At 40.2% G+C, this 25,047-nt stretch overlaps 1 protein-coding gene across 3 annotated transcripts in view; it reads right to left on the bottom strand.

Annotated features, from left to right (window-relative positions):
• Window positions 1-3,097: 3,097 nt before the first annotated feature.
• The window catches only part of ADARB2 (adenosine deaminase RNA specific B2 (inactive)), a 1,079,460-nt gene continuing 1,057,510 nt past the window's right edge, over window positions 3,098-25,047 (bottom strand). For all 3 annotated transcript variants that reach the window (XM_073677647.1, XM_073677648.1, XM_073677650.1), the window contains exons 11-12: window positions 17,665-17,843; window positions 3,098-6,466 (exon numbers count right to left, since the gene is read on the bottom strand). In XM_073677647.1, the coding sequence (XP_073533748.1) occupies window positions 6,290-6,466; window positions 17,665-17,843 (356 nt within the window). In that variant the 3' untranslated portion in view covers window positions 3,098-6,289. The remainder of the gene's footprint in view (window positions 6,467-17,664; window positions 17,844-25,047) is intronic.

Genomic DNA, 25,047 nt, shown 5'->3' with positions numbered 1-25,047 from the left:
CCAGACCTGGGTACCATTGTACCTGTAAAAAAAAAAAAAAAAAAAAATAAATAAAGTTTATACTCACCTTTCCGAAGGCTTCTCTGAATGCCGGTGACGCGCCCCTGGGCCTGTGTCGCGCTGCGTTGCGCACGCGGGAGCTTACCCGGAGCCGGATCTGTTTAGGGTTGTAGTCTCGTGGCGGTGACCCGGTCCGTGCCCAGGGAGTCAAACTGGACGGCAGTCTGTTAGCGGTAGAAAACGGTTGATGACTACGCCACCCGTTGAATGCAGCCAGGGGGCTGCTGCTGCAGGGCAGACCGCTGAGGCCGGTGGAAGTATGGTGCAGCGTGATAGTATAACCCCCAACGGGAGGGGTATGGCCTCAGGGCAGCCGACGTGGATGATGGGGGTAGCAGGAACCACTCAGAGACGGTATGGTAGCGTTCAGGGTCTTTACTGATAACAACGATAGACCCTCCCGGAGTACTTGCTAGCGAACGGGGCCTGGTCAGTCCTTGAGCAGATGGGATCTCCCCTGGCCAGGCGTAGTTGTAGGCCTCCCAAGCTGACTGTACTCTTCTGGCTACCTTGCTAGAAGCTGATGTAAGTAGCCCACGTCCCTGAGTGTACCGTGTGGTGCTCACCCGTATGGCCGGTGACTCGGGGCCTTCGGGCTTCTGGGCCAGGGGACCTGAAATCCCCTGCCTGACGGATTCTGCTGCTGGGTAGAAGTTAGTCCCCACAGCCTCGGACTCCGGGTCCGGTAAAGAATCTTCTTAGTCAGGGCGAGCTCTTTAGCTGCCAGCCCCTGACTCCTTGTGACTCTGCTGCTTCCTATGCTGCTCTTGTCTCTGCTCTTCCTGGACTCACTAACCCTGCCTCAGCCCCGGGTTTATACAGGGGAAGTTCTTCCCCTCCCAAGGCTGGGCAGGAGGTGTGGCATGCACAGGATCCCTGACCAAAGGACCTCCCACCTGCTCTCAGACGTAATATCTCTATCACTGTGACAACCAGACCCCTGGGGTGTCACACCGGCAGCGCTAAAGGACCTTCGGTGACGTCACAGTCATGTGACCGCAGGCCCTTCACCGCTCTGTCTCGCGATATGCCGGCAGCCAGGAACCAGCCAGGAAGCAGCGCTGCAGCCACGCCGGGACATCGGGGGTGAGTATAGCTTTATTTTATTTTATTTTTACGGTTCACACTGTATAAATCCATGCTGTTTGCATGGATTTATACAGTGTGACCTAGTTGTCAAGCACTTTCCAAGTGATGCTATCGCCTGGAAAGCGCTTGTCAATCTGCATGCGGAAACGCATGTGAATCCGCATGTGGATCCGCATGTATTCTGCAGGAAAAACGCATGTACAATCCGCATGCACAATCTGCATGCATTTTTTCTGCCAGGGAGATGCAGAAATGCTGCAGAAATTTTCTGCTTCATTTCTGCATCGTGGGCACATAGCCTTAATGAGAAAAAAATGAACTTTTTAGAATTTACCAAATGGCTGCAATGAAACAAAGAGTGAAAGATTTAAAGGGGTCTGAATACTTTCCGCACCCACTGTATATTAAAAAAAGTTAAACCTATGCAAGAAATATACCTCATACTGGGTATAAAAACATTTATACAATTAACTGAAGATATATTAAATCAAGATGACTTAAATGCTATTTCAACCAAGTACATGGAATAAAAAAAAATCCAGTAGACTCTAATTTATTGCTATGATGTGTTTCATTGCCCCCTAAAAATGCTGAGCCGTGCAGCTATTTCCTTTAGAAATGCTTGCTTTGTTCTCCTGAAGGGGGAAGACAAATGCGGCAAGATACTATCTGAGCGGAGAAGTGAGCGCCGCGCTGTGAGACAGCAGAAATGGGCAATTTGTCTTGCAGGTAAATATGAACCGCAATAGAAATTCCAAACAAGAATGAATGGGCAGATTAAAGGATTAATGTCGCCTTATCTTTTCCCCCCTGAGTATCCTACTATTTTACAATGACCCTACTAATTTATAACTGACAGTATGTTAGCCATTCATACTGTCATCACAAAGGGTTGGAAGCCGGGGTAAATTCTTGTCCTATGTTATAAAAATAAGATATTTTTCGGGTTATCTTAATTCCACTTCTCTTTATTGTGTAAGCTGATTTCTGGGTATAAGAACGGTAATAAAGATTTATACAATGCTTGTTTAAAGCATGTGGAAATTCGCTCTACTTTCTACAAGGCACGTATCATCTACATTGTTTGAAAATAGTCATTTTGTGGTAATATTATTTGTATATTGCAGCTTAGTCTGAACCAGTGACTAGTGATAAGCGAGTATGCTCGGGCGAGTACCGAGTATCTTCAGCGTGCTCAGTGATATGTTTGAATCACTCCCGTGTGCATGATTTGAGACTGTTTGACAGCTTTAATACATGTGAGGAATGCGAAAGAAATAAGCATTCCTCACATGTATTAAAGCTGTCAAACAGTCGCAAATCATGCACACGGGAGTGATTCAAACATATCACCGAGTACGCTGAAGATACTCGGTACTCGCCCGATCATACTCGCCGAAAGGGTTAACCGAACATACTCGCTCATCACTACCAGTGACGTTTGCAAATAAGGCAAAAGACTAATAACGATGAGTATAGAGCCCAGAACCACTGATGCCAAAGGTTTCTATGGAATGATATTAGTTGCTTGCTTTGCTCAGTAAGAGTAACTAAACTTTTTTATTAATTTATTGATCAGTCTGTGTAAAGTAATGAATCTTTGTAATGTACTCCATTACCTTATCTTGCTTTCTTTTCTCACAAACTCCATTGAAAAGGCTGTTTTAACTGCCTTGTTCATGCACTTAGAGTGGCTGTTTTGAACTCCAAGTACAGCAAATATCGGTACTCCTGTGTGAGCTCTTCTGCTCTCCTCCTCAATACTAAGACCCTATGTACAAACACTACTGTCTGAGCATTGGGGAGGCGAGCAGAAGAGCTCACACAAGAGCACTGATATTTGCTGGACTTGGAGTTCAAAACAGCTACTCTAAGTGAATGAACAAGGCAGTTAAAACAGCCCTTTCAGTATGGAGTTTGAGAGAAAGGAAGCAAATAAGGTAATGGAGTACATTACAAAGATTCACAACTTTGCAAAGACTAATCAATAAGGAGCTGGCGGTCATGTAACCACAAGTATGTGATTATACTTGCATTGAGCAAGGCCACTCATGTCTAGTTGGTATGTGACTGCATGAATACAAATCACATATTTGTGGTCACACGCCTGCTGCTCCTGGTGCTGACGCCAGAGAATCCTCACAGCGTGCAGTGTTTCGTGATGTGAGAATTCACATAGAATGACTGCAGACTTGTAGCTTAAGGCTGGACAACCCCTTTTAAACTATTTACAGATGTAGAAGCCACCAACATTTGCGAAGAACACCACTCATTCAAAGTCAAAGATCATGGCCGTGCTACTCGAATAGTGCCGCGTCAGCTGTCATGTTGTCATCTGAACATAGTTACTTTAAAGGGGTTGTCCAAGATTAGAAAAAAAATTGTGTCTCATTTAAAAAAAAATAGTGCTAAACGTTTCTACAGGTTATGTGTGGAATTGCAACTCTGCACCATTCACTTCGATGCAGCTGAGCTGCAATACCAGACTCAACCTATAGACAAAGGTGGTGCTGTTTTTGAAAGAAGGCAGCCATGTTTTTCAAATCCTGGAATACTTGTTAAAAAAACAAACAAAAAAACTTAAAATTTCTAGAGAAGCATGCATGATTTTCCTTAGCTGAACTCCAATTATGAATATGATAATTTGGTTCTAGAAGCCCTTTAAATTTACTTTCCCTCCTAGGTCCTGGTCATCTTCTGCAAGCCTTGGAACATGAGGATAATAATGATAATGACTTCTAACCGGTCTATTTTAATGTGGAATCCAGGACAAACACACAGAAATCCTGACTGTTTATTGAGTATTAGATATGCTCAGAGACACCACTAAGGAAGAGGAGAGCCTGTCCCGCTATCCGCCATCATCCTCGCAGACCCTGGTTCAGTCGCTCCTGTGTGTCTCCGTACTCAGTGAACTCTTATGGGTGGAAAAACTTCCATTTATTTTCTGTTTCAGATGTCGTGATTTTCCAAAGCATTTGAATTACACATTATTAATCATGCAACTTCCTAGTAATCTGTGCATGGACTGATCTAGGATAGCACGGCGTTTGCTTGGTGCTCTCAGGTTTTTGTTTTTTATCTCACCCAGTATTTAATAAAGATAGGATGAAATCATCTGAGACAAAAATGTATGGACTTAAAAATTAAAGACCCGATGATGTAATGTATAGAATAAATAGAATGTATAAGGCAGTTATAGATGTCCTACGATACCACCCAAATATATGCCAAAAACATTATCAGTGTATTCCCAGCCCGCTATTACACATTGAGCATATATGCCAGGAGATTATCCAGGCATATACATTAAATGTGCACCACAAAGTAATCCCAAGTTTTAAATGACCAGCACCATAATAAATAATAGTTAAGCCCCGTTCACACGTTCAGTATTTGGTCAGTATTTTACACCAGTATTTGTAAGCCAAAACCAGCAGTGGGTGATAAATCCAGAAGTGGTGACGTGTTTCTATTATACTTTTCCTCGGATTGTTCCACTCCTGGTTTTGGCTTACAAATACTGATGTAAAATACTGACCAAATACTAAGCATGTGAACGTGGCCTTAGGGTATAACAAAATGGGGAAGAAATGCTGTAGATTGGATTTTCTAGGTGGAAAATTAGCAGCAAAGAGGATTTTACCAAGTTTTATGCTGCATTCACACATCTGTGTGTCCTGATCTTAGCATGGACCATAATGCATGGACTGGCCAAGGGTCTCCTGATCTTAACTTATCATATATACCTGTGAGGCAGTCAACTTCGGGTCAGGAGACCTTTGGTCAGGATCCCTATGAGGGAGGATACCCTCAGGTCAGGATACCTATGGGCCATTTCATGCATCATGGACCGTGATAGCAGGATGTGTGAATGCGTCATTACCCACACGCAATCCATTTGGAAATCACCCAGAAATTGGATTTTTAAGTTTGCAGCACATCAATTTAAACCGCAGACAGATTTTTACTCGATTTTTTGAAAACTGTTGGAAATCAGGAGGAAATTCCATGACAAATTCCCATGGATCCCATGTGGATTTTAATTTAGATTCATATCAAAATCTTTGGTCTTTTTCATCTGCTTAATTTACATCCCATGTGAACATACCCTTAGAAGAAGGATCCAGATTACACACTAGAAGGTAAATCTTCTCCATGTTGATTCCACTGTTTTGACTTATTCTCAATATTCCCTCTATGTAATATTAACTCTGGTATTAAGGCCCACTTCACATGTTCAGTATTTGGTCAGTATTTGACATGTGTAAGCCAAAATCAGGAGTGTAACAATCAGAAGAAAAGTATAATAGAAACACGTCACCACTTCTACATTTTTCACCCACTCCTGGTTTACAAATACTAAGGAAAAATACTGACCAAATACTGAATGTGTGAATTTGGCCTAAAGCAGAGAAAAATAATGTAAGGACATTATGGCATAATAAATATAAAAAATACTATGTGCTATGAAAATATCAGTTCTAGAAGTCCTTGTAATTGAAAGTGTTGAGGGCCAGAGCTGAATTCTTAATTAGGCTATGTTCACATGCTCAGTATTTGGTCAGTATTTTACATCAGTAATCAGGGGAGGAACAATCAGAGGAAAAGTATAATAGAAACACGTCACCACTTCTGCATTTATCACCCACTCCTGGTTTTGGCTTACAAATACTGATGTAAAATACTGAACAAAAACTGAACGTGGCCTCAGCCGTATAGTATATCGATTTACAAGTGTCTGGAGCAATCGGAGCCTTATCATTTATACTCCTATTTTATAAGTGACCTCAGAAGAAAATATTGAATGCATATTTATTACCATTGTGACCATATCCTCTCTTACTTAAGTTTTGGAGATATTACCACCTATTATACAGTGTGACCACTCAGGTTCAAAACTAACAGTTCTGCTTGTAATGTCCAATACCTCAAAGATGACCAAAGTTGAAGCCTGACACATTATTGTCTCTGCCAACCCCAATCACATAAAGCATGTCGTTCATTGATATTAACTGCATTACAAAAATAATCTAATTATGTATATTGATAACAAAGTTTGCACAGGAGGCATAAAAATTTTGCCAATTTGTATTGTTCCAGAAGAATCCAGAAAAAACAATAGAGAGCTATCCCGAATTTACAGAGTTAGTAAAAATTGATCTTGCTCAGGAGGCTTCTTCACCCACGTGCCAAGGCCTGATTTCTGAATGACTTTAAAGAGCTGTTGCTTCACACATTGATAAGTTGGATTCACCATCTTGGCTTCAGAGTACACTGAAGGCATTTCTTCTTGACTCGGACCCCGTGAGCTGAGCTGTGCCATCGAGAGAAAGAAAATGAAGGTGGTAAATATCGAAATTAATTTAACGAAATGGTAAATGTGACTGCAGACTTGCACACACTTTGTGCGCACTGCGTGTTGTGAGAATTCTCCGGGCGGTCATGTGATTGCAAGTATGTGATTTGCATACTTCCGGCCACATTCTGACTAGATGGGCGCAGCCTCGCTTAATGCAAGAGAATTGAGTGAGGCTGGATACAGTCTAGTTGGAATGTGGCCAAGTCACAAACTTGTGTTCACGCACCGTGGAGAATTTTCACAGCGTGCAGTGCACACAATGTGAGTATTCACAAGTCTGCAGTCACATACAGTGACTTAAGACTTGTAGTTTAAGACCAGACAATCCCTTTTATTAAATGGACTTTTAAAAATAAAATTAATTTGTAAATTACTTCAATGAAAAATATTGCAGCATTTGTGACATACGGTAGCTAAATGGTAAATACGTTTAGCCCATGTGTAATTTTTTTAGATAAGTGCAACCTGGAGTAGTAGTAGTAACCCAGTGTGTGCTACATTTTTCTTTCAGTGACATCCACACGCATAGCTTATTATTTTAATATGTTCTATTTAAAGGGATGGTTTTGGTTAATGATATTGACAATCTAACTGTGCGAAAATATCAGATTGGTGGGGGTCCAACATCAAGTACCCCCATCGATCAGCTGTTATTAGCTCCACTGGTGGGTAGGGTATAAACAGTGAATGGAACTGTATGTCATGGCTCCGCACACTATGTAGTAGCCTCTGTTGAGATCGGAAGCTCAAATACTTTTCAAGAGAAACCTTTTTCTTTTTTCCTGTTTCAGGAATTTCATCGGACTCAGCCAAAATACTGGACGTTGCACATGACTAAGATCTACACTGTTCATGGAAGAAAACAGCCAACTTATTCATATAAACGTAAAAGTTCTGTTTCATTAAAATTAATACAATGTATAAAATACTTTCTAACTTACAAAACGACAACATGATGGCAATGGAAGACTGAGAGCAAAGTAGTCATTGGGAGATTTTCATTGTTAAAAAAGTGAAAACATTATATTAGAGTTTAAGGATAGGGCTACATGGTGACAGTGGCCGCGCCATGTTGCTTGGTCAAAAATCGCTATGTGCCTCTGTGATGCAAGTGAATCTGGTTATGTTGTGACCCTCAAGATGAGCTGGTCCTAATCAGTGATTACCAGTATTTCTAGTATAAGTGTGTATACAGAGTTAGCTGTCAATCACTGGTTATTAGATAAAGTTCTAAGGCATGTTATTAATAAAACTAATTTTGCAACTGATATTAATAATAATAATAATAATAATATTTATTTTACACTCTTATATGGTGCTATTATTTCCACAGCACTTTAAATAATAATAATAATTATTATTATTAATAATGAATACTATATTATTAATATAATCATTATTGTAATAATAATAATAATAATAATAATAATAATATAACATTTCATTTTTATTATCCTTTGGGGATAACATTTGACATTCAAATTGCCATATGCCAAAAGGGTTTCTAACTAATAATTGTTTTAATATTATTTTTCACTTTTGATTAAGATTTTTAAGTGAGTAAGACGTCTTATTTGTCCATTGAAAAGCTTTAACATCAGAACGTATGGTTTTGACCTGCACTTCTAAAAGAAGAACTGGTTTTGTGGGTCCACAGATAAGAAAACTTCTTAAAATCCAACATTTGATGATGCTGAATGATCGTGAACTAGACGTACGGGCTTCCATCAAAGGGTTCATGTGTTTCTAGGAAACAGAAATGAAGACAAATATGTTTCCATGGTGAAAGATCTGCTGGAGACCGTCAGGAATCTGGGATGGAGAATGTCACTTACGATTCGTTTCAGAACATTTATCTGGACTTTTTCGTAAAACTTAGTATTTAAAACTTTTTTTTTTTAAATCTGCCATACAGTTCTAGAGATATGGGCCTGTTTATTCAGTGCAACTTTTTATGGCCTTTACAAATAGGGTGTGGTTCACATGGTAATTATGCAGAACAGCTCAAAGACACTCCCCAGAGAATCCTGTGAGCCACACCCCGTTGACCACAAAAATTAGCACTAAATAAAAAGGCTCATATCTCTGGAATTTTGTGGAGGATATAAAAAACAAAAAGAACGGAATACTCAGGGGAGCAAGAAGAATAAAATAAGAGCAAGAACTGTCCATTTTTCACTTAGTGACAGGTCCTCTTTAACGTTTTTCATTTAATTTTTATTGGCTTTTTTAATTTATTTCATTGGACAGATGTTACTGGTCAGTAGCTAAATACAAAAAAACTTACATTTTTTGTGGGTTTTGTAGCATTTTTTTGGTCAATGACCTTTGTTATAAAATTCAGGAGAAAATCTGTAGGAGAAATGAAAAGAATAAAAAAGCCTTACCTACAGCCTGGTATGGCTTGTTTTTCCATTTCTCCTACAGGTTTAGCTATAGGATTACAAATGTTTTAAAACAGAAAACTGTGAAAGAGCCCATAATAATTTTTGAGATTGTAAAAATTTTTGATTGCTTAGATTTGATTCTATGACTTATTGATAAGAATTATATATATTTTGGTTTTGGTAACTAACACTTTTATTTTGCCTAGTGAAATTATATATTCTTTTTCATTATCCTTTTTATATCAGTGATTATGTTTTCATCTAGATCAGTTATAATCTTTGTTATCTTCCACTGGATAAAAATCTATACCGGAAACGAGACAGTTTCCAAAAAAAGCACTTTTGGATTGCGCAGGTATGTGCAGATGATACTTGAAAAAGTGTTACGAAAACGCTCAAAAGAATAAACATATCCTTTTTTATATAAAATTGACTCGCTGTTCATTATGTTCAGCATTTGAGCGTCTTTTAACCACTTCAGGTTTCAAAAGATGACAAGCGACAAAAAGAAGTGACCTGACCATTCTTCAGGCATCTTCAGCTTGGAAGACGCTCTATACTTCAGCCCTAAAGACGCCGAGTAGTCATTTTGTGAAAAAACAACTGAAAAACAGCAGTAAAAAAAAGACGATCAAAAACGCTTGAAAAACCAGCAGCTATCAAAAATGGCGAAACAAACACTCAGGAAACAATCAAAAAGATGCCCCAAAAAAAATTATTCCGGATAAAAAACGCTGACGTGCTTGGGAGCGTCTTCTTCTTCGAAAACCCAGTGGGCTCGTAGTGTTTTTTGAGTGCGGATTACATGTGTGATTTGTCTACAGTACATGTTTACTAAAATTTGTTTTATTCATCAAAAACGCTTCAAAAAAACTGCAAAAACATGTGTATTTTTGCAACATTTTTTCACTTTCTCAATTCTTTTTTCACATTCTCATTACTTTGTGAAGGGGAAAATTGCTGCAAAAACGCAGAAAGAATTGACATGCTGAAGATTTAATAAACGCGGCAGTTCTCAAATTTAGTAGACAAAAAAAGCTAAACGTGTGCAAGAGATTTCTCAAACTGCTTCTGGTAATGTAAAAAGCAGCTTTTAAGTTGCATAAAAAAGAAAAATGCTGCGAAAACGCTGTGTGTGAACATAGACATCCTGTAACAAACTAGTAATAATAATTTTATTTTTATAGCGCCAACATATTGAGCAGCACTTTACAATTTTTAGAGGGAACTTGTACAGACAATAAAGACATTACAGAATAACACAACTCAACATATACCAGGAGGAGTGAGGGCCCTGCTCGCAAGCTTACAATCTATGAGGAAATAGGGGAGACACAAAAGGTAAATGATAAAAAGTGCTTATATTGTATGGTACAGCCATAGTATACTAAATAGGGTATGCATATAACACTGCATGAACTGGTCACCAGCCAGTATGTGTACGGCACAGACACAGAGGGCTATTGAGTGCATGGAGGGTGTGAACAGATGCTATGAGGATCCTGATTTTGAAGAAAATTTTGTATGGGCAAAACGGGGATGGATAGTTAGATAAGTGAGGTGAGGCAATAGGCCGGTCTAAAGAAATGCGTTTTTAGGCCAGGCTTAAAACTGTGGGTATTGGGAATTCATCGAATTGTGCTGGGTAGTGCATTACAAAGAATTGGTGCAGCACGCGAGAAGTTTTAGAAAGGGGAATGGGAGGTTTGGATTATTGAGGATTTTAGTTTTAAATCATTAGCAGAACGGAGGGCATGAGTAGGGTGGTAGACTGAGACAAGGGAGGAGATGTAGAGTGGTGCTGAACTGTGGAGCACCATTGGGTGAGAGTGATAAGTTTATATTGAACTCTGTATCGGATGGGCAACCAGTGCAACGACTGGCACAGGGTGGAGGTATCGGTGTAATGGCTGGAAAGGAATATGATCCTGGCTGCAGCATTCAGGACAGATTGGAGAAGAGAGAGTTTAGTAAGAGGGAGGCCGATTAGTAGAGAGTTACAACAATTCAGAAGAGAATGAATAAGAGCGACAGTAAGAGTTTTTGCTGAGTCAAAGGTAAGAAAAGGTCGAATTCTAGAGATGTTTTTGAAGTGTAGATGTTTTTGAAGTGTAGATGACTTGAGCGGGTGAGTGAACGGATGTGCGGAGTGAAGCACTAAGTACTGGAAGTAAACAATGAAGGCTCGCACTGAATGACAGCAAGCAGAGATCTTGAAAACAGTAAAGAAATGATGTAAAAAGTATATTGGAAAATTGTCTAACTTTTCATTTTACAATTATTAAATGGGTTGTACAGGACTTTAACATTGATGTCTTTTTCTTGTCTGACCGTGGGGGTGTAACACCCAGCATCTCCGCCGATCAGCTGTTCTCGGGGCCGCCGGCAGCCGGATTTGCCCAATTATGGAGCTGCACAGTACAGCTCTGTCTACTGTATAGTGGCCGCGAATGGGTACTGCACATCTGCCATCTATTCAAATCAATAGGGGACGGATGTACAGTACCCAGCCACGGCCACTATTCCGTCAACTGAGCTGTTCTATGCAGCTCCGTAACTGGGCCGGTCCGGACGACACCGACACGGGAACGGCTGATTGGAGGGGGTGCTGGGTATCGCATCCCCACTGATATAGACATTGATGACCTCTCCTAAGGATAGGCCGTCAATGTTAAAGTCGCGGACAACCTCTTTAACATTTATTTGCTGAAAACGTAATAGAAACCCGCCAAACATCTGCTACTGTTCATGTTTATAGCCCAACACCTTCTGTTTTCATAAAGGGAGAATTTTTTTTTTTTAAAGCTCTGAAGCCCCTTTGCTCTTTACCTGACAAATATTGAGACCTTTAAAGGGGATAGAACAAACACACATCTCCAGACAGATCGCAGCTGTTAAAAGGTTCATAAGCCAAACTTCATTAGGCCTTGATCCCTTGTACTGCTGGGGGATTGTGTGTTGCTGGCTGACAAATGTCTTAAATTGTTGAAAGAGAGCAGTACAGGGGATTGCGGCTTTATGAATCCTGTCCTTAGTGACAAAATAAGAATGCGTTGTAGCGAGGCTCAGCACACCAGACATTCGTATGACTAATAACGCAAAGGAAGAGAGAAAGTCTTTACTGTGCGGAGAATCCCCAAAAGGTCTAATAAAATGTAACTTTTTATTAAAAATCACAGCGACAAAAAAAACAAAGGTAAAGCAATAAAACACTCTTCTATTCTCTAGACTTAGTTACTTCCAGCAAAGGAAGGGTTACATTTCCTTTGTGTTTTGTCGAAACCTTATCTATACGGGAATTTAATTGACTTCTCAAATGATATATTATATGAAGTAACAAGGGAGAGAATCTCAAGTGTCAATATATCTTTGCAGCTTAAGTAAAATGAATTATTTTGTCAATATCGAGAGCAATAACGTAAGTCGTCGTGAGTAATGGAGAAAGCTTTTATTTAGGAATTCAATTAGCTCATTCACTGACTGGTTTCTAATTGCCAGCTTTAAAATGCACATAAATATTGGAAAATAGGATTGTTAAATGTGGTCTCAGAGATTCTTGTAGTTAACGGACTATGCAAAATGTGTTTGTCGGTTATTTATCTCTGTCTGTGATAAGTACCTGAGAGCGTTAGAGAACGGCAGGAAAGAGACGGAGATTACTGTTATTATGAGAGCGGTATAAATATTGGTTAGCACATTCTGCTCTCTGATAAACATTCATCACAATGAAGAGCGGAAAGGTCCGTGTAACGGAGAGGTCAGCATTAGGATATGATGAAAATATACGCGATGTGATTACACTATTGTCTTTCAATCTCTCTGTAGTAAATATACTGAGTTGGAACTAAAGGTTAAAGGATATGGATATATTTTTGGCTAAAGAGCATTTTTGCAATATGGTTTTATAATAAATTTTGGACACTTTTGGCTTCAACAGACTTTAATGTATTACAATACATATCAGACTGCAGAAGTCTGCAACCCTTATCTCTCTTCTCCTGAAGGATCTTCTAAGCTGATTTATGGCCAAGTCAAGGTTTAATGCATATATGTCACCAGATTTCACAATACAAACCATATATTTTATTAAGTGGTAGAGTTGGAGCAAGTTGATTTGCACGACCAGGTCCATCGGCCACGACAGTGAGCTGTAGGAGTAGAATGGAAGGCAGGAGAATTGCCCCATACGTGATGACATCCGTGGATTTGTGCGTCACTGTCACATCCGTGTATGAACATGCTGCTGTAACGCCTACCTTGGTTGCTAGGTGGCTTCATACTAATGTGGCGCCCCTGAGGGTTCGACCGCCACAGGAATGCTGCGCTTCTTTAATGGAGTGTAGTGTTCCTCCTCTTAGGTAAGAACAGTGTGATGGTCAGGACCCTTCCTTCACATCCAACACCACACTTCTCCACCAGAGGGGGCTAGAATGCACTAGGTGCTGCCCTCTTGGTTACAGGGAGACTAGGGAACCAAGAGTTAGGGGAACCAGTTAGTGGGTGAGGGTGGAGGACTCACATTTTAGTGACACTGTAAAAATTAATATTTAATAAAAAAAGCCATTTTGGTTCTGGGTCTTTGGATTGTGATCTCCCTCCCTGAGCGTGGATCCTGTGTGGGCCTGCAGAGGACAGAGACACGGCCCTCGTACCTTAGCCTTGGGGTCGAGGGGCAGGTTGCAGATAATGAGTGTCTGAACCCGGTCAAAGACCATGACCAAGAAGGCCCGGAGCTTAAGAGTGTAACTCCACCACAAATGGGTTCCAGGGAGGATGCAGACGGAGCGGTATACGCCACCTGTCCTCGCCCACCTGATGTATTCAGAGGGAGCCCGGCTGCAAGAGGGGTACCGGCCCCCGACACCCGACCATGCTACTCCACGTCCTGGTCGGGAAAGCCAGGTAGGCCCTGAGGATCCCACCGGCTATCGGAAGGAGCGGAGCTGCCTCCCGTGCCCTTTTTCTGAGAGGAGTTCAGAGGGAGACCCGGCCTATCTACACACACACAGACAGGAAAGGACCCGGTCTGAAGTCTAGGAACACTCTGGTGCAGGGTCCTGATCTAAGGCTCGACTTATTCGGAGGTTGTCGGATCCCTTCGTCTCTGGTGGCCGCAGAACTCCGTGAGGAGCAGGGAGTCGCCTTCCTTTTGCCATCTCTGATGTGAGTAAAGCCTTGGAAGTTCACCCCTATGGCCTCCGGACTCTTTATTCTGCGCTGCACTGCACGACACAGACTTTCTAGACTACTACCCCCGTTATCCTGTCTCTCTGCCCTGAGGCCTTGCTCCGCCTGTGGGGAGTAGTAATAGCGTTGGCCGCTATACCACCATGCCTCAGCGGACTGCCACACCAGGTGCCACAGGTGGCATAGTCGAAATCAGACACTCAACCCGGATAAGCCCGTACCATCCTTTTAAATTGAGACGGCCCTGGGCACGGAGCGGGTCCGGGCCATGGCTGCACCCCATCTCTCCAACTTAGGACCCGACTCCGAGTCCCCCATCTCCCAGGGTAAATAAAGGGCTTCCGAGAAGAGGCGTCACACTAACACTACGGTTGCTGCTGGATGCCAACAGTGTGTGGGTGTTTAGATTTCAGATTACTGAGACTGTTTTCACTTGGTTTTGACTTGTGTTTTGCTGCAGTGAGCTGGTAGGTAATTAGCTCTCTGCTGGGAGCCATGGCCGGCGCTCCCATCTATATAAAGCCCAGCAGATAGTTTCTAGCTGCCATTTATTAGTGTGTTTAGCTAGCACTAGACTCTCTGACTTGGCTCCTGTGGTCTGTTTTGTATTTGTTTTGAATCCTGCTTAAATTTTACTACCTGCTTATCTCCTGATTTTGTCCTTGAAGCGATGTCTTAGCTGTGACCCTGTTATGCAAAAATTCACAAACTCTATTAAATAGATCGCATAGGCAAAACAAATACTTATTATTAAATAGATTTCTTAGGAGTGATGAGGTGTACTTGACGCGCCCCCTGGGCCTGTGCTATGCAGGGGATACCCGGAGCCGGATTGCTGGGGGTTGTAGTCTCAGTGTGGCGGTGACCCGGTCCGTGCCCAGGGCGGTCAAACCAGTGGCAGTCTATTGGTATTGTAATTGTCCGACTATGCCACCCGTGGATTGCGGTCAGTGGGGACCGCCGCTGCGCTGCCGACCGCTGAGGCTGATGTTGTTTGCGCAGCTGAGTATGGGATAACTCCCCACGGGAGAAGTATTGCCTCAGGGCAGCTAGTGTGGATGATGAGAGTGATGGTGTGAGCGTCCCAGTAGTAATGGTGCTGGTGCGGCGATGAAACACAGAGACGTGTGGTGCAGTTCAGGGTCTTTACTGATGGTATAAAGCAGACCCTCCCAGGAGTACTGGTTAGCAGTAGGGGCCTGGTCAGTCTGTGAGCAAGCAGGATCTCCCCTGGCCAGGTGGAGTTGTAGGCCTCCCCGACTATCCGCACTCTTTCCTGGCTACCTTGCTCTATGCGGGTAGAAGTAGCCCACGTCCCTGAGTATACCGTGTGGTGCTCACCCGTATGGCCGGTGACTTGGGGCCTTCCGTTAGCCTCCGCTTCACGATGGCGGTGCTGGTCCCTTGCTTGTGACCGTGCCTTCGGGTTTCTAAGGCCAGAGGACATGGAATCCCCTGCCGGTTGGATTCTGCTGCTGGACCTGGATGTCCCCACAGCCTCGGACTCCGTGTCCGGGTTTAGTGTCTTCAGCCAAGGCGAGCTTTCTAGCTTCCAGCCTCTGGCACTCGCTCCTGCTCCTACAGAGCTCCTAGTTCTTGCTTTCCCTCTGTCTGCTGTCCTCCAGACCTGATTGTGTCTCTGTCTGGGACTTCACTCCAGGCTCTGACTGCTCTGATCCCGCCCCAGACCCAGTTTATAAGGGCAGATTCCTCCCCTCCCAGGTCTGGGCGGGCAGTGTTGCATGCTTAGGGCTCCTGACCAGAGAAACCTCCCACTTGCTCTCAGACATAATATCTCTATTACTGTGGTAACCAGACCCCTGGGGTTTACTTACTTTAAAAAACATCATGTCAAAATGGCTGTATTTTATAATCAGAATAGATCTAGGGGATATGGTTCCTTATTTCCAGCTGGAGTAGGGAAACTCATAGCCAGGCAATGCTACCAAGATATGCGAAATAGCTCTTCTCCCGATTGACTAAAGATGCATATAGTGCTGATTGGATGCAGCGCTCACATGGAGCCACCAGTAGGATGTTGAGTTTCGCATACCAGCTGGATATGGAACGTTTAGCAGGGAAGAGCAGCGCCAGTCTGGTAGGTGAGTATCATTCTTCTTACCTACCTGTGCCAGTAATTGACAATTCCTTTAAGGTAGTGTTCCCCAACTCCAGTGCTGAAGACCCACCAACAGGTCATGTTTTCAGGATTTCCTTAGTATTGCACAGCTGATGGAATTATTGCCTGTGTGGGTGATGCAATTATCACCTGGGCAATACTAAGGAAATCCTGAAAACATGACCTGTTTGTGGCTCTTGAGGACCGGAGTTGGGGAACACTGCTTTAAGGCATAGACACTATGTAGTGACATCATTTAGGGTTCTCTCTATAATAAAGTATATTTGTTAGTATCAGTAAACTTATTTATTTAATTGATCCATTTTAATATTAAGGTGTTTACATAGTATAGAGAGGGATAACCTCAGAAATGGTAAGAAATAGGATTAATAGACCTTCATATTATTTTTTTTACTTACCCAAACCAGAAATTTAACAGCTATTTTACAGGGATGTATACAGAACCATATGTACATGGTGGCAGAGAACACAAGATACAGTTAGTAAATCCCCCCATCCCCTCCCCACGGGAATTAATATTTTTTTTCAGTTCATCACTGATTCATATTATCTCAGTGAAAAACCTCTTTATACGATTTGCCAGTAAATATATCACACAGAAAATTCCATTCTTGTGCTCAGAATACTAGGCATTTATCAGTCATGCAGTTAACAAGGGTAATCATGCAGGATAATGTTTTTTTTACAGTCCATAAAATCACACAAATCCTTTTAAGTATTAAAACTGTTAAATAACAGAAAAAGTGTATGGCGCATTTTATAGATTGTAAGTCCATATGGGCAGTAGTTCTTTTTCCTAATATACTGTATGTAGTTCCCAGGTTTTTGTCTACTGTTTTATATGTATCTGTTTATAATGTATTATCTGCAGTGATGAACGAATCTGCCAAAATTGTAGTTCGGCAATTCGTTTGACTTTGGACAGGAATTACGATTCATATTGAAGTTAATTTTTTTTGCTAAACTTGCACGAAGCTAATATCTAAAAAAAATTAGTATTCATTCAAATCCAAATTTTTTTTGTACTATCCAAGGCAAATTGAATTCACTTGACACAGATTTGCTCATCTCTTATTACCTATACATTTTGTAATATGTATGATGCATACAAACATAACAGTGTTCTAAAAAATAATAATTTAAAAAGATTTGAATAAACTCTTACAGATGTAAGCTTTGTCACTGCTGTTGAAAAACTTCTATGGCGCAAAAGGAGCTGGTTCCTCTGAAATGTAAAGTACTACAGAACACGTTGGCGCTTTAGAAATAAAACGATAATTATTATTGGTGTTCACTCTTCATGAAAAATCCTTCTGGTCCAGTTGTTTGTTATCCAAAATATTATATTATGTTTTTTTTTATATGTTTAAGGCAAAAAAACAACAGCAATATTTTAGGCTGACAAAAAGTTGTAGTGGAGATAAATTATGTACAATTACCTTTTCATATAACCTTGACCACCGAACATATAGTAAGTGTTTGCAGAGTCTGGATGGGCCGCCACAGCTTCTTTTCCCTGTTGTTGCATTAATAAATTCAAGTTCCGGGCTTCCCATAATCCAATTAATGCTAAAGCTTGGAGATTTCCCTGGCTGCCGAGCTTGAACATTGCTTACACCTGAACAAAAATAAGAACCAGTGTTATTATATTGGGGTTTTTCTCTACTTTAAAACTCATTGTGTAGGGGAATAGGTTCAATGACCGGTGCTGCTCCTCCGCACTGGCTACTGTGCTTCTGCCAGTATCTTGGCATATACAATGTCAAGTGATGGGTGCTCTCAATCAGTGGCTACATTCAGTCTAACTAGGAAAGATTGGATGCACCTGTTATGTGATCTTGATCATACCAAGAGACCAGTGGGGCAAGCAATAGCCACAATTGATCAATGCCACCAGTCGAAGCAATGACTACAGTTTTTTTTTAATTCCCCTGTGCCCATACAAAATAACCTTTAAAGTAGAAAAATGTCTTTAATATCTCAAGATAACGATACAAGTGTATTATATGCTGAGGTGCGAAGAAGATAAGTTTAGTGGTTCAAATTTTACCTGTAATCTTTTAATCTACCACTCACTGATGAGGGGCAATACCCAAAACACCATGTCTTCAAATTGAGATTCTGGTTTGGCTTTTATTTTAATTCATATTGCAAGACTCGTTAAAGAGTCGATATTGACTGTTAGGATTGCTGCTTCTAATAGGTGAGGCTAGAGTTCTTGTGCTTTTCCTCTCTAAAGAGACAATTTGCATATTTAATTTCCCAGAGGAGAATGCTTGGCTTATAAGTCTCCTCACTCTGACATGCCAGGCTTGGCTTGTCACTCTCCACAAGGAGAAACGTTACACCTTAGAACCAAGTCCAAAGCCTCTCACCTAGTCAAGACAGATCTCATACTTTGTACTGATGATGGGCATCACCCCGAAACATCGTGTCTGCAAAGTGAGATTCTGGTTTGACTTTTATCCTAAATCATATGACAAGGCTCATTAAAAGGTCGATATTGACTTTTAAGATTGCTACTTCCAATAGGTGGCACTAGAGTTCTAGTCCTCTTCCTCTATGAAGAGGCAATTTTCATATTTAATTTCCCAGAGGAGCATGCATGGCTTATAAGTCTCCTCCCTCTGGCATGCCAGGCTTGTCATTCTCTTCAAGGAGAAATGTTATCCCTTAGATGTCAGTCCTGAGCCTCTCACCTAGCCAAATCAGATCTCATACTTTGCACTGATGAGGGGCAACACTTCAAAACACCGTCTCTGCAAATTGAGGTTCTGGTTTGGCTTTTATCCTAAGTCTTATTGTAAGGCTGGGTAAAGAGTTGATATAGAATTTTTTGGGTTGCAATTTTATGTTTATTTTTACATCAAATTGACCATTGACAAGTAAAAATAAGATCTCATTTAAGAGCCTAGGCTGACGTGAAATCCTTAGAAGGCAGCGGGTTACAATAAAATAATGACAAGTTTAGTGTACTGCCCGAGCCTAGATAAGCAGCTTTCACAACACAAATAGTAAATTGAAAATTGTAGATATGAAGAGATAATGAAGAGACAAGTTAGGGAGCCGGGTAACTTGGGTATTGATGTTGATGTTACTATCCATAAGGAGGAGAAGAAAGCAATACAATATTGATGTGCACACCTGTATATAATCTGAAATATATTTTATTGAAAACCAAAAAAATCAATACTCAATAAAAACAATTAAAATCCCCCCAAAAATCGACAACATTGACATTCCAGCATAAATACAGTTATATGAAAAAGTTTGGGCACCCCTATTAATCTTAAGCTTAATGTTTTATAAAAATTGGTGTTTTAGCAACAGCTATTTCAGTTTGATATATGTAATAACTGTTGGACACAGTAATGTTTCTGCCTTGAAATGAGGTTTATTGTACTAACAGAAAATGTGCAATCTGCATTCAAACAAAATTTGACAGGTGCATAAGTATGGGCACCTCACCAGAAAAGTGACATTAATATTTAGTAGATCCTCCTTTTGCAAAAATAACAGCCTCTAGTCGCTTCCTGTAGCTTTTAATGATTTCCTGGATCCTGGATGAAGTTATTTCTGACCATTCCTCTTTACAAAACAATTCCAGTTCAGTAAAGTTTGACGGTCGCCGAGCATGGACAGTCCTCTTCAAATGATCCCACAGATGTTCAATGATATTCAGGTCTGGGGACTGGGATGGCCATTCCAGAACATTGTAATTGTTCCTCTGCATGAATGCCTGAGTAGATTTGGAGCGGTGTTTTGGATCATTGTCTTGCTGAAAGATCCATCCCCTGCGTAACTTCAACTTTATCACTGATTCTTGAACATTATTGTCAAGAATCTGCTGATACTGAGTGGAATCCATGCGTCCCTCAACTTTAACAAGATTCCCGGTACCGGCATTGGCCACACAGCCCCAAAGCATGATGGAACCTCCACCAAATTTTACTATGGGTAGCAAGTGTTTTTCTTGGAATGCTGTGTTTTTTAGCCGCCATGCATAACGCCTTTTTGTATGACCAAACAACTCAATCTTGGTTTCATTAGTCCACAGGACCTTCTTCCAAAAAGAAATTGGCTTCTCCAAATGTGCTTTTGCATACCTCAGCTGACTCTGTTTGTGGCGTGCTTGCAGAAACGGCTTCTTTCGCATCACTCTCCCATACAGCTTCTCCTTGTGCAAAGTGCGTTGTATAGTTGACCGATGCACAGTGACACCATCTGCAGCAAGTTGATGCTGCAGCTCTCTCGTGAGGTGGTCTGAGGATTGTCCTTGACTGATCTCACCATTCTTCGTCTCTGCCTTTCTGATGTTTTTCTTGGCCTGCCACTTCTGGCCTTAACAAGAACTGTCCCTGTGTTCTTCCATTTCCTTATTATGTTCCTCACAGTGGAAACTGACAGGTTAAATCTCTGAGACAGCTTTTTGTATCCTTCCCCTGAACAACTATGTTGAATAATCTTTGTTTTCAGATCATTTGCCTGTTGTTTTGAGGAGCCCATGATGCCACTCTTCAGAGGAGATTCAAACAGGAGAACAACTTGCAAGTGGCCACTTTAAGTAGCTTTTCTCATGATTGCATACACCTGGCTATGAAGTTCAAAGCTCAATGAAAAGTGCTTTAGTAAGTCAGTAAAAAGTAGGTAGAAGTATTTAAAACAAGAAAATGATAAGGGTGCCCATACTTATGAACTTGTCAAATTTTGTTTGAATGCAGATTGCACATTTTCTGTTAGTACAATAAACCTCATTTCAAGGCAAAAACATTACTGTGTCCAACAGTTATTACATATATCAAACTGAAATAGCTGTTGCAAAAACACCAATTTTAAGAAAGCATTAAGCTTAAGATTAATAGGGGTGCCCAAACTTTTTCATATAACTGTAAGCACATACAAAATCTACAAAAATAAATAAATCCCATACACAGATATGGCGGCTCATTTATACAGGAGTAAATCCTAAGTATATGAGAAATGTGCAGGATATTAAGGTGCAAATTATTTGATCATAAAATGTCAAGTTTTATACTCTGTTCACTTATACAGTCAAAAGAGAGTGCAGTTCAGTCAAGAAATATTTGATAATATACAGTTTCACAAAAAGTGTAAAATATGGATATAATATAATATATAAATCACATTCGTAAATCAAAAGTTAGAATGATAGCCAAAGTTTATAGTAAACTGGTGTTTTTTTTATTCTATAGTGGTGGCCATTTTTACTAAAGTGACAACTGGAAGTGCAGCCAGAGGTAGAGTCATGGAAAGAAATTAGTTCAAAAAAGAATTGGGCACCTAAGGCAAGCACAAGAGTAAACAGCTCTGCGTGTCTAAACTTCTTGAACCCTGTGAATATACATGCTGTGGAAATATTGTGTCGCAGTCACACCAGGGTATTTAGGTTAGGAATTTGCCAAGAGACACCTGCGCCACAACTGAAAATAGAAAACTGAATTTATTTGTCGAGGCAGATGTATAGAGATGTATATTACTATACATGGTCTACTGTACAATTTCTTAATACTGAGCTACATATGATGGAAGTTGTATTTCTTAAACACTAAATATGAAAAAAAAAAAACCCAAAAAAAGAAAAAAAAAGTTTATCAAACCCTAAAGGAACAACCTAGTCCACACTTCTACACTGCTGAGTGCTGGGTGTGAGGGTGCGGAGCATGACAAATGGATTTAGAGAACCAATCACAGAAGCCGTGCTCTGCCCCCGCAGTTCCTTCATAGGCATTATGCAGTCCTTACAGGTATATTTCTTTAATTCTACACTGGTTAAAGGCAAGAAAAAAAATATCACAGCCACAAATTTCAACACTGAGTCTGGCAATTAAAATGTTAAGAACTAGTATTTATTCTTTTTTACATTTCTGCTGTTTAGCTGAAGATATGAACTTATCTTTCAAAAGTTAAATAATTGCTGCTATAGGGAAAATATGTATTCTTGTACCATGTTAGCCAGTAGATAGAAAAATATTTAGATTTGAGAGTCCTCAGTGGTTGATACCTTTTAATGGCTAACTGAAAAGATGGTAACAAATTGCAAGCTTTCCAGACTACTCAGGTCTCTTCATCAGGCATAGTATAACACAAAATCTGAAGAGTCACATATTTATACACAATAAGACACACAAGAAAAAAAAATACAATAGGTAAGACAGGTGATGAAAATTGCTGCTAAATTTCCTGTCTTGAATCAGATATGATCTGAGCTGATTCATTCACACTGGTTGGGCGACATTTTCGAACACATCATTACTTAATGAACAGCCCTGGCCGACAGACACTGCATGTTTTGCTGGCATTTTGTAGGATATTAATAAAGAATGCCATTTAATAATGTCAGGACAGACGTTCCCATCTACATATTACAAAAAGCCGTGTGTCAGCAGCACAGGAGGGCGGCACTATGGTGTTTCCGTGGTGCTGTATTTAATGGTAGTTTAATAGGAATCTGAAGATCATTAGGGAGATTTCTGGAGATGGATGATATTCCCCAAAAAAAGGTAAATATAACAGCCTTTTTTTTACAGAGCAGATAGTATACTTTGGAAAACGCATTTATGACTGAATTTATATGATGAGCCATTTATGTGTATGTGGTTTATTATATGACCATTTATTTATAGTATTATATTTTGCAAATATCATGTATAATAAAGGTTCACCTTATAATCACCCAACACTTTGAACAGTATGGCCTCATAGACTTCTGTGAGCACCGTTCTACTCCATACGACTTGGAGCAGGTGCATTTTTTGTTCAGTAATTTTGTCCTGGCCCAATGTGGTTCAACATTTTTATAAAAGATCTAGATAAGGGAACTGAAGGTAAACTAATCAAATATGCAGACGATGCAAAACTAGGAGGGATAGCTAACACTAAGAAGAAAGAAAAATGATTCAGAAGGATCTAGATAAGCTTGGCAGCAACTAATAAAATAGTATTTAACAGGGAGAAATGCAAGATTCTACATTTAGGCAAGAAAAACGAATATTACATCCACAGAATGGGAGGAATAGAACTAAGCAACAGTATGTGTGAAAAAGACTTGGGTATACTAATAGATCACAGACTGCACATGAGTCAACATTGTGATGCAGCAGCAAAAAAGACAATCACAATTCTGGGATGTATTAAGAGAAACACAGAGTCTAGATCACGTGAAGTAATTATCCCCCTCTGCTCCTCCTTGGTCAGACCTCATCTGGAATACTGGGTCCAATTCTGGGCACCACATTTTAAAAAAAGACATTGAAAAACTGGAGCATTTTCACAGAAGAGTTACCAGGATGGTGAGAGGACTGCAAACTATATCCTACGAGAAACGGATACAGGATCTGGGAATGTTTAGCTTGCAAAAATAGGCTAAGAAGAGACTTAATAGCTGTCTACAAATATCTGAAGGGCTGTCACAGTGTAGAGGGATCATCCTTATTCTCATTTGCACATGGAAACACAAGAAGCAATGGAATGAGACAAAGGGAGAAGATACAGATTAGATATTAGAAAAAACTTTTTAACTGTGAGGGTGATCAATAAGCGGAACAGGCGGCCACGAGAGGTGGTGAGTTGTCCTTCAATGGAAGTCTTCAAACAGAGGCTGAACAGACATCTGTCTGAGATGGTTTAGTGAATTCTGCATTGAGCAAGGAGTTGGACATGATGACCCTGGAGGTCCCCTCCAACTCTAACATGGTATGATTCTATAAATAATTCCCCTTAGGTTCAATTGTTGTTGATACTGTCTGTTCATCAAATATACAAAAAAAATAGCCATTTTTGTCCAAACTGTACATTTGAAAGGAAAATAGACATTTAGAGGGTTTTCTGAGATTTTTTTTAAAGTTACAATAGAGCAGGGAATATTGATTGGCTACAGATTTCACATACATACATTTGAAACCAGAAGTTTCCATACACTATATAAAAAAACACATATTCATGTTTTTCTCAGTGTCTAACATGAAATCAGAATAAACCTTTCCTGTTTTAGGTCAATTAGGATTACCATAATTTTTAATATTTGCCAATTGCCAGAATAATGAGAGAGAGAGAGAGAGAGAGAATGTTTTAAGACCTTTTTATTACTTACTGCAAAGTCAGAAGTTTGCATACACTAAGATTACTATGCCTTTAAACAATTCTGGACTGCCCATATGATGATGACATGTGTTTGAAAGCTTCTGTTTTTTTGCCAACATCTGAGTTAACTAGAGACACACCTGTGGATGTATTTTACTGCACACCTGAAACACACTGCTTCTTTGTGTAGCATCATTGGAAAGTCTAAAGAAATCAGGCAAGATATCAGGAAGAGAATTGTGGACTTGCAGAATTCTAGCTCATCCTTGGGTACAATTTCAAGATACCTGAAGGTGCCTCGTTCATCTGTACAAACAATTATACGCAAGTACAAAGGGGTTGGACATCAACACTGCAAGACGGGTTGGGTGATTTCAGGGATTAGTAATGTTTAATTCTTTATTGTATAACATTCCCCACTCTATCAAATCTTTTGAAAAATCACAGAAAAGCCCTTTCATTGAAGATCTTTTCACTTAAACAGAATTAAAGTTAATTAATTATTCAGTCAATATTATTATATTATTTTACTACAGAAGAGTGATAAAATTAAAGAAAGACAACGTTTACTAACTGCTTTATATACAGAACTTCCTGCATCATTACATGTCGGACTTTCAAATGAATACATGATTATATAATACATCTAAGTGGTCAGAAATACGGCACTCCTGCAGTTCGGGTACACAAGTAGAGTGCCATCCAAATCAAGCAATCAAACT

Source organism: Phyllobates terribilis, unplaced genomic scaffold, assembly GCF_046119375.1.
Source record: "Phyllobates terribilis strain yellow unplaced genomic scaffold, ASM4611937v1 Scaffold_4__5_contigs__length_816908805, whole genome shotgun sequence".
NCBI lineage: Eukaryota > Metazoa > Chordata > Amphibia > Anura > Dendrobatidae > Phyllobates > Phyllobates terribilis.
Note: the sequence above shows the minus strand (reverse complement) of the source record. Positions and strands in the feature narration are given on the sequence as shown.